This window comes from Sphaeramia orbicularis, chromosome 19, assembly GCF_902148855.1.
Source record: "Sphaeramia orbicularis chromosome 19, fSphaOr1.1, whole genome shotgun sequence".
Taxonomy (NCBI): domain Eukaryota; kingdom Metazoa; phylum Chordata; class Actinopteri; order Kurtiformes; family Apogonidae; genus Sphaeramia; species Sphaeramia orbicularis.
Window position 1 is genome coordinate 14,736,604 of NC_043975.1, and position 9,329 is coordinate 14,745,932.

General features: G+C 36.9%; 1 protein-coding gene across 1 annotated transcript in view; it reads right to left on the reverse strand.

The window, feature by feature from the left end:
* LOC115410096 (vinculin) overlaps positions 1 to 9,329 on the reverse strand; it is a 49,993-nt gene that overhangs the window by 16,841 nt on the left and 23,823 nt on the right. Inside the window, exons 3-6 of the mRNA XM_030121541.1 lie at positions 4,449 to 4,599; positions 2,823 to 2,931; positions 1,338 to 1,460; positions 1,041 to 1,201 (exon numbers count right to left, since the gene is read on the reverse strand). Coding sequence (XP_029977401.1) covers positions 1,041 to 1,201; positions 1,338 to 1,460; positions 2,823 to 2,931; positions 4,449 to 4,599 — 544 coding nt within the window. The remainder of the gene's footprint in view (positions 1 to 1,040; positions 1,202 to 1,337; positions 1,461 to 2,822; positions 2,932 to 4,448; positions 4,600 to 9,329) is intronic.

Genomic DNA, 9,329 nt, shown 5'->3' on the forward strand with positions numbered 1-9,329 from the left:
GGCCAGCTTTAGGTTTGTTGGTTCAGTAAAGTTCTAATGACACATGCTTTTCTCAGTTGCTGTATTTAGATCTAATCTTGATGTATGTGAAGTATGTACAGCAGTAAAAACAGTAAAAACAACTTCTATAAACCAGTGGTAGTATGTAGTGTGACCTCACTTTACTTTTAACATGTCTTTAACTCTTTTGTTCAGACAATATGAGATTCATGGAATTAATTTTCGGATGTTTTATACCAGGTTTCATTCATTATGAGTCAGATGTTTCCAAACTGTTTGTGCTTCTTCTTGCCATGGGGTCAAGGGTCAAACTATATGGTGACTTTAACCTTTAGAACCCATTTACTTCAGTTTTTTTTAGGCTGTGCACATATTTCCTTGGTTGCATTGTTGTGAGAATGAGAAATAAATATATAGGTTCATTTCAACCCTGCAAAACCAACAAAGATAAAGGTGGCCTAAGACTTTAGAACAGTACTGTACATATATCTACTTCACAGATTATTTACTTACTTTCTTGCTCATTAGTACCTCCTTCCCTAAGACAGGACGAATATCATGTGGACTGAACTTGATAGAATTTGCACTATACCGTTTTAAAATAAATGACTGGAGATCTGCCCCTATGTATTTTTCTAGCTTTTCCCATTATTCTACTTGTCGATGTTGTGAACTGTGCTGAGACTCCTGTGTGTGTACTGTTACACCCCTTATTAAAAAAGCACCTGTCCAGCTCGAAATAAGGTCATCCTGGAGGAACAAGGAGTGCATGCCTTATTAAAAGAAAGAAACAGACACCACACAAACTTTATAATGTCACTCTCCAATTTGCAGCCTTCTGCCAAAGGCATTCTGGGAGTGCGTGAGAGCACAGTGGGTAGCAACACTAAACATTCAGCACAGGCAGTTCCACTTCTGATACATAATAAACATAAAAAACGCTGTAAAGACTCAGAGGTTGTTGTGTACAGTATATTCACAGTGTGCGTTTGATGCTGCAGGCAAACCACAGTGATCAAAGTTGAGTTTAATGAACGCACCTTGTTCGCCCAGGCGTCCTCGTCCCAGGATGTCAGCTGGAGAACTCTGATGATCTCGTTTATCTCTGCGCTCATTTTCTCAAAAGTGAAGTTTCGGTTCTTCAAGGCCTCCTCCACACCCTGACCTCCAGATGTCTTGGTCGTCACAAAAATTTTAATACCTGAGGTGTACAGATTTTAGATATACTTGTCAGGTAATGTATCATGTGGGTCAGTATCTTTGCATAAACACAGAAAAAAGCAATAAAAAAACATAGTGAAAATAAAAATGGAACCATATAAATTCCCTCATATCACCTGAGATGAGGATGGGCAGCAGCTCTTTGACTGTGTTCATGGAGTTGACGAGCATCACGCGGTGTTCCTGGTGAGTCAACTCCTGCTGCCGCTCGTCGATCATCTTTGCCATCTTGGTCATTCCTAACACAAAACAAACAAAAGAAACATTTCAATTAAAGAGCAAAACATTGTACTTTACTTCATTGGCATCTCTCCAAATGTGTCACTAGTGGCTTTTCCACTGACCGTCAAATTGCGCAAATATAACTTGTGCATAACAATTTGCCTAATGGAAAAATGACAATTTCGCCAAAACTCTTGTTTTTTGATGAAAAGTTTAGACTAGGAAGCTTATTATTTTTATTAATTATTTAAGTAACTAAGTAAAGCTTTATTTATATAGCACTTTTTAAAACAACATGTTACAAAGTGCTTCATATTACGGAGAGATAGATCAAATCAAATCAAATTTTATTTATCTAGCACCAAATCATAACAAAAGTTATGTCATGACACTTTACATATAGAGTTGGTCAGAAGCAGACCCAGGAGGAAGAGGAGACTAAGGAGAAGGGGTGGGAGTTAATAAGTTGTACTTCTTCTCATTCCTTTTCAAATAAGTATTTTATGTCTTATGTTTAAATGTTTTTTCTGTTTATTTATTTTCTTCCTTTTTTTGACATTCATATTCAAAACACATACTTCAATCAATCAATCAATCAAACCATGGTTATAAAGAGGTTTTTAATGTAATTTTAGGATAAGACACAGTCTGTAAAAGCTGTATGGGGATATAAGAATATAAATATGTGATGACAATAACTGCCCTGCTTGTTTAAGTGTTAATAGAGTGAAAATGATTGTCATACTGTTTTAAAGCTTAATTGCATAATAATCAGAAGTCCTGTAATACATTAGTGTGTGATTAGACAGTTCTGCCTCATTTTGACTAAATCCCTGTAACAAGCACTGTATGTGTTCAAGTTCTTGCCATAAAAATAAAAAATGCTTCTAATGTGAATGTTAATTTTAAAAACCAGCAAAATGTAAAACATTGATGCGTCACACACACATTGAATTGAATGTAGCAGTACGCAAGATCCATTCAATCAGCACATCTGAAGGTCAACACCCAAGATTAGTGTCACCGATTCAGTATCCGACCAAATGACATGCGATCACAATCTGTCCTTCTGTTACTGAGTTATGGGGTTGAAAAATGGAAAGATAAGTGGTTTTGCAGGACATTATGGTGTCACAGTGATGCTGTAAAATGTCCTTGCTTCATGATTTTCTAATATTTGTGAGAACATTTTCAGTTGTTCACAATAAACAACTGCAATGATCCTTTAAGCCTCTTTTGTTCAAAGCGACACTGCAGTATTATAATATCACTATGAAATTATATCAGAGATGTGACAAAGACTTTTCAGAGTACATCATCAGCAGTGTTAATCCATCACACAGTATCAGTGACTCAGGTCTGTGTGTCTTCTGCCTGACCTGGACCCAGGTTCTTTGTGTACGTGATCAGGTCCTCCATAGACTCCACCACCTCCGCCACTGTCAGGTACTCCAGGATGCCTTTGCACACTCTGATTATTTTGCGGACCTGTGATCATGAGGAGAAAACATCAGCAGAAGAATAAACAGAAGGACTCAGAATCCGCCTATTCACAGCGGGTCTGATTACTCTGATAACGCTGCCTGCTCACATTCCTGCCTTTTGTCTGCAGCTTTATATGGACTGCTGGTTCAACAGTCAGTACCCCCACGATAATAAGGCATCCCTGAGCTGCACTGGAAAAAAACATGGTACTGCTGACTCCTGCTGACTGCTGCACACAGCACTGGAACATCTACTGTCCACTTATTCTGAGCTGACATGCAGCTTTTTATTGACCTTCACACCCCAATATTATGAGCTCTGCACATCCACCCATCAGATCCAGGATCTATACGTCTCCAGCATCTACACATTTTCCTCATTTGGCATGACAGCTGTGTTGCATGCAGGAGGCCTCATTTCTAATTACAGGGTTGTTTTACTGGAAATACACATGACATGATGTCAGACTGAATATTTCAGCACTAACTAACATAAAACAAGTCAACAGCAATTTTACAGGTTGGATGTTGAAACATTTCTGTATCACTTTCAAGTCTGAGCTGAATGACATCAGTTTAGAGTAAATCCTACAAGTGAGCAAGATAAAACATGCAGACAAAGAAATGTGTGTCTTGTTCTGATTATTTCTGTTATGATCTCATGCCTATGTACAAAGACCATTAAATCAGTTTACTAAGGAACAAATACAACTGTATTTCTACTAATGGAGGAGATTATAAGAATGTGTGGTCAAACAAAAGAATCCAATAACACTTTAGAAAAATTAGAACAACCTATTATGAATTCTTGCAAATTAATTACATCTTCAACAGCTAAATGGGTAATGAGTGATACGAAGTGACAAATATTCATTCATTCGTGTGACAGTCTTAACTCACACCTGTGCTCTCTCACATGGGACATTTTGTATACTTTCTCATGTCTGAATAATGAGAACGTCGAGCCCTGCTTTGTGATTCTCATCAGACCTGATCTTTTTCAGATGAAGTAATAACTGCCATGAAAGACAAATAAAATGCTGAGATCTCCATTTAACACTCAAAGATTCTGACACAAAAACTAGAGACGCACCATTCCAACTGCAAACCTGATACCACTCTTTAAATCAGACACTATAATTATCCTTAATGTTAAACCAACATCAGGCTGGACTCAAACACTGGTTCTTGACATTGTAAAACAAGAATTTACCAATTAAATACATAAATGGACATTTTCTGAATTATTTAACTATAAAATAACAAATAATCCTGCATCAATATCTGACATTAATATTGAAATGAATGTCAAAATTATGCAACTAGCTAAACAACAAGATCTAAAATTAATTAAAAAAAGAATTAAAACATGAAGAATAACAAAGATTCTTCTTATCCTTATAAAGAACAATACACAGCATTGATGAGCCAGTTACATATCTCATGTTCTACAGGGGCTTTACTGTCTGAATTCTTAGAATCCACATGATCTAATGAATGAATTTCTGAACAAATGCTTACCTCAGCCTCATCGAAGGTCAGAAGCAGGTCGGAGGTTCCTGACAGGATTCCTCTGGAGCCATCGATAAGATAATCCCGAGCAGGAACAGAGTATGGATCAGCTTTCAGCATGGAGGCGGCCTGCACCAACTTAGTGCACGCATTCTCCACTCTGTGGAAAGGGCAGCAGGAGTGATTTAAAGAACCATCCAAACAAAAAATACTTTCAACATCAACACGATGACCAGAAGCCAGACGAACATAACAGATGGAAACAGCAAAGTGCTTGCAGCAAAAACAGATGGAAGCTTTGAGAGACAGCGAGCCATAACATACATGTTTTACTTCCTATTTTTGCGAGCGCTTCACACTGCTGCACAAGGAGAAATTTCACCTTTAATATTTTAGATCATCTTCCACACAGGCTTTAAAGTTTAAACCACAGTGACGACCATTTTAACAACGGTATTCCCTGATGTGGTGCACTGTGGACAGTACCTACTACTGTAGGGATGGGTATCATCAAGATTATAAGTGATACTTCTACTGTAATCGATACAGTATTTTAACAGTATTCTTATCAGTCCTTTTTTCAGTTAGGGTTAGAGTTACAGCTCAAATTGTGAAAAGAATTGTTTGCTTTATTTTGTTATTTGCAGCATAGCCCTATATACATAAATTAAGATTAATATTCTTTAGTAAGAAAGTGTAATAGCATTGATCTGAACTAATTACTATTATAGATACTGAATTTGTTATGATAATAGTTGAAACAAACATGAATTATTTACTGCCAAAAAAAATGGAAAAAATGATTTAATGACTTTTAAGCATAAAACTGAATACATGATGCTATTTTTTGACAGATTATTCATGTTTCCTCCTGAAAATGTAAAATGCTGTGTCCCTGAGTGAACAGTCCACTTTTCTGTTCTCTAGTTTTCTCTAGGATGTTTGTGTGTTTGAGCTGCTCTGAGTGACAGAGAGCTGACCCCAGCCCTCAGAGACCAGACCCTTGGTCTCTCATCTGAGTCAAAAATTGCAAAAATCCATCACAGATGACAGTCTTGGTCAGAAAAAAAGTTCATGACAAAAAATTAGGACACCTATTCTTCTATTTTGCTGTCTCCTGTACTGGAAAAAAATCAATTATATCCCAGCTTATTGATCCCCGGTCTTTAATTTTTTGGGCCTATTTAGTACTGGGGTTCCGTATCCATCCCTTACTATTCCTCACATTTGTTCTGTATCTGTCAAACCGTCTGCATTTTGAAATGGAAAAAAAAGCAACTACAGCAAACAAAAAAAACGTTGGTTTCTCCTGATCTTATGGCTCCTTTTACTACTATATCACCACATATTCCACCAAAATTGAAGTTTTATATATTTTAAAGGAGAAACTTGTATTTTTCTGCTTTTAAAGGTGCTCTCAATAAGGCTACTTGGGAATTCCTTGTCTTCCTCATAATGTGGAGATGAGTTCTGAATCCAGACCTTCTAGAACAATAATGAAATGAACATGAGATGAAAAGAAAAAAAATCAATACGAAAAGGAGGTAATAACTGTGAACAGACTCTAGATGATAAAACAGATTTAAACAGTGTCATGTTTCAATCCAGCTCGATCTTTATCAAGTCAAAATGTTAGTCTAATGTAAGCTTGATCAAAACAGTATTGTTCTGAATCAATTTTGCCCTGTGGAGTCGGTGTGCATGCATTATGTTTTTGTTGTTTGCCAGTGTTCCAAGGAGACTGTCAATTGTATCTCATCAAACTGCATCTACAGATGTTAATAGAGCTTCAGTGTTTTCAGAGTTAATTAAATGTGGCCTGTTTCATGAGTCCAACAGAGAGGCTAAAAGCACACCTTGCAGAAATGTCAGATATGTGTCAAAGGCTTTGGAATGGACCTGATGTCAGATGTTTGTCTGGGACACTTCCCATGGTCATCAATCCTTATCTTATGTGAAAGATTGTTAATCATTTTCCAGGGCATGATTTGTGAGGTTCAGTGATGTCTTATGTGAGCGATTCGTTGATATACAGCGTAAGCAAAGTTAAAGCATTAAGTTAAGTTAATGCATTAAAGTACATACTCTTTAACAGAATGTCTTCCAATGTGAGGATTTCTTTTGGTTGGACGTTTATTTAAAAAAAAAAAAAAAAAAAAAAAAAAAAAAAAAAAAAAAAAAAAAGGATTTCTGATTCATGGAGGGAACTTTTGTTGCATTGCAACTTGGACATTTTTAAGGTTGGGAATTAAACAGTATCAGTATTAAAACACATCAGTATAGAAACCTGTTAAAGTATAGTCATCATGTGATGGATGTGATTGTCTTTCTTTATAGTGGAAATGATCATTTGAAGGATTACATAGAAGTATATGAAAAGTTTTACTGTATTGTGTATTTAAGTAATGTTTAAATGCATTTTATTCATTCTATGCATGTGTTTCCATGATGACAACAGTTAGTTTTAGTTGTTTTTTAACTTTAAATTGTTTCACATTGACAATTTGTGAAACCATCCTTTGAACAAATACTGAAGACTCATCATACACCCCCTGAATACATACAGTAGAATAATTTATTTCACTGGGGGACGTCATGAACATGAGTCAAGTCTGAAAACCCAAGTGGGATTTTTGAAGTAGAACCAAGTGGAAAAATTGCAACAACTTTTATGAACCTGTGAATTAACTGGCAGTTTTACAGGATCAGTATAAACTAGGGGAAAACAAGTATGGAGTCTATTAACGGAGTAAAAATAAAAGGTTTTTCATGTTCTTTTGGTTTATTTTCTTTAACCTGCCACTTAATCGTGTTCAATGTTTGAATGCTTTGTTGCTTCATTTAATTTCAATCATTTTTTTTAAAGTTGTACAAACAATTTATCTTTATTATTGTGGTGAATGCTCTACCTCTAGAAATGTTCTGGTGTTTGGGAAGAGTTTGTAAAGTCATGACCATAAAGAATAGTAGTGTATAGTTTAAAACCACAAATAATCATCTGGTAAGTTCAGCTTTACCTCTTTAGTACAAATCAGCGTATCAGAAATAATAATTTGACATCATTGTGACAATGAATGATATTGACTAAATTAAAATTTTGTCAAAACACTTTGATCATATCAGTTGGCCCAGGTTATAATAATGATCAAAATAATGTGAAATGAAATCTTCTTTATAAAACAACATCAAATGTTTTTGCAGTAAAGACCATTAAACCTCGCAACTGTGCGCTTAAGTCTTAAGTCTCATGGGAAATACTTCACACATAACATGAGGATCTATTCAGTGCAGCCTGGTTTAACCCCTACTTTTCAATGAAATGTTAATGATTGATTACCTGATAATCCCCTTTGGGTTAAATACACCCAGTGAACTGCAGGTTCAGTCCTGTGACACAGCGTAGAGTGCATGATGCCTACGTAGCATTAAAACAGCCATATTGCACATAGAAACAGGCAACAAGCCAAGAACTGACACATGTTCCAGTTCCCACAGAACACTGACTTCCTACTACAGCCTGCAGGACAAATGTTGCCGTGGTAACATGGGAACATTATCGCCTTTTTCCACATTTTTTAGGGGGCAAACACGAGGAGGCTGCAGTTCTGCTCTTCTGCAAGCCTCCTGGAGGATAAAGGCTAATGTATGTGCATGACATTGACACCGCTTTGTGTGTGTGTGTGTGTGTGTGTGTGCATGTGTGTGCATGTGTGTGCATGTGTGTGCATGTGTGTGCATGTGTGTGTGTGCAGAGGCAGCCAGCCGTGTCCTTCAGCGTGCACCAGCGACTAACAGCCATGCATTAACTGGACCCCGGCCATCACACACTATATTTAGTGAGGGGGGACGCATTCCAGTACATGTGCTGATGGATGACGACAGGGTGACGATGTGACTTTGAGGCGCCAAATGTGTTGAGCCCGATGACCTGGGCCTGCCAATGCGTTTCATCCCTGACCTTGTGTGAGTAGAAGAGGAGGAGGGTGTAGTCTCTGCCCTGACTGTAGTCTGTCATATAATAAGGAAAGGTGAGAGACTGTGATACAGACGGACAGCAGCTGAGGGGAAGTTAATGATTAAGTTGATTAAGCATGTACCAATTCGCTTTTCTGTATCAATAAGTTCAGTTTTCATTGTGCTGATGTTTAAAGAAGCAGCTGTTGGATCTTACAGACTTATATGATGACTATACAGTGGTGGAATTCACATCTTTTTTCCTTTGTGAAAGTACTAAAACCATGACACCTTGAAAATATTCCACTACAAGTAATCAAACCCTCCTATTAAAACCTTATGTCAAAATATCCAAGTAGTAACAGCAAATTAAAAATGAAGATTGTGACTCACCATGTTTCAAGCAAAAGATTTTACATGGATGTGGAAGTATCATTTTAGAAAAAGGCTGATAGGAGAGGAAGAAACTTTTTGTGCTGGTTTGAGGTGAATTTCACTCAGGTCACTCTAAGGTCGGGCTACCGAACTTTAACGGTTTCAGAGTGCAGACCAAATTGCTTCAATACTATCAAGTACTGAAAAATGCATTGCCATTAGAGATCAAATTTCGGCACTTAAAGAGTAAATCTCAGTGTCAGTGAATGCAGCAGGTTCAGCTTTTGATCTCTTGTAGTTAAACCTGACAGCAGTGCATCATATTCTGTGAGAGCATCATGTATTTGTACTGTTGCTTATCCTGTGAGGGCCATCTATAGTGAGTAGGGCCATCTATAGTAAGTAAATACTTGGATACTTATAAGTTAATAATGCATGCATTTCCATCTTGACTGGTTTAAAATCGAAGACATGTTAAGTGATCTGGAATCAGATCATATTATCACAATTTATAGTCTTATACAGTTCTGTGCAAAAGTCTTTGTCTCCAATCAGGTCTGT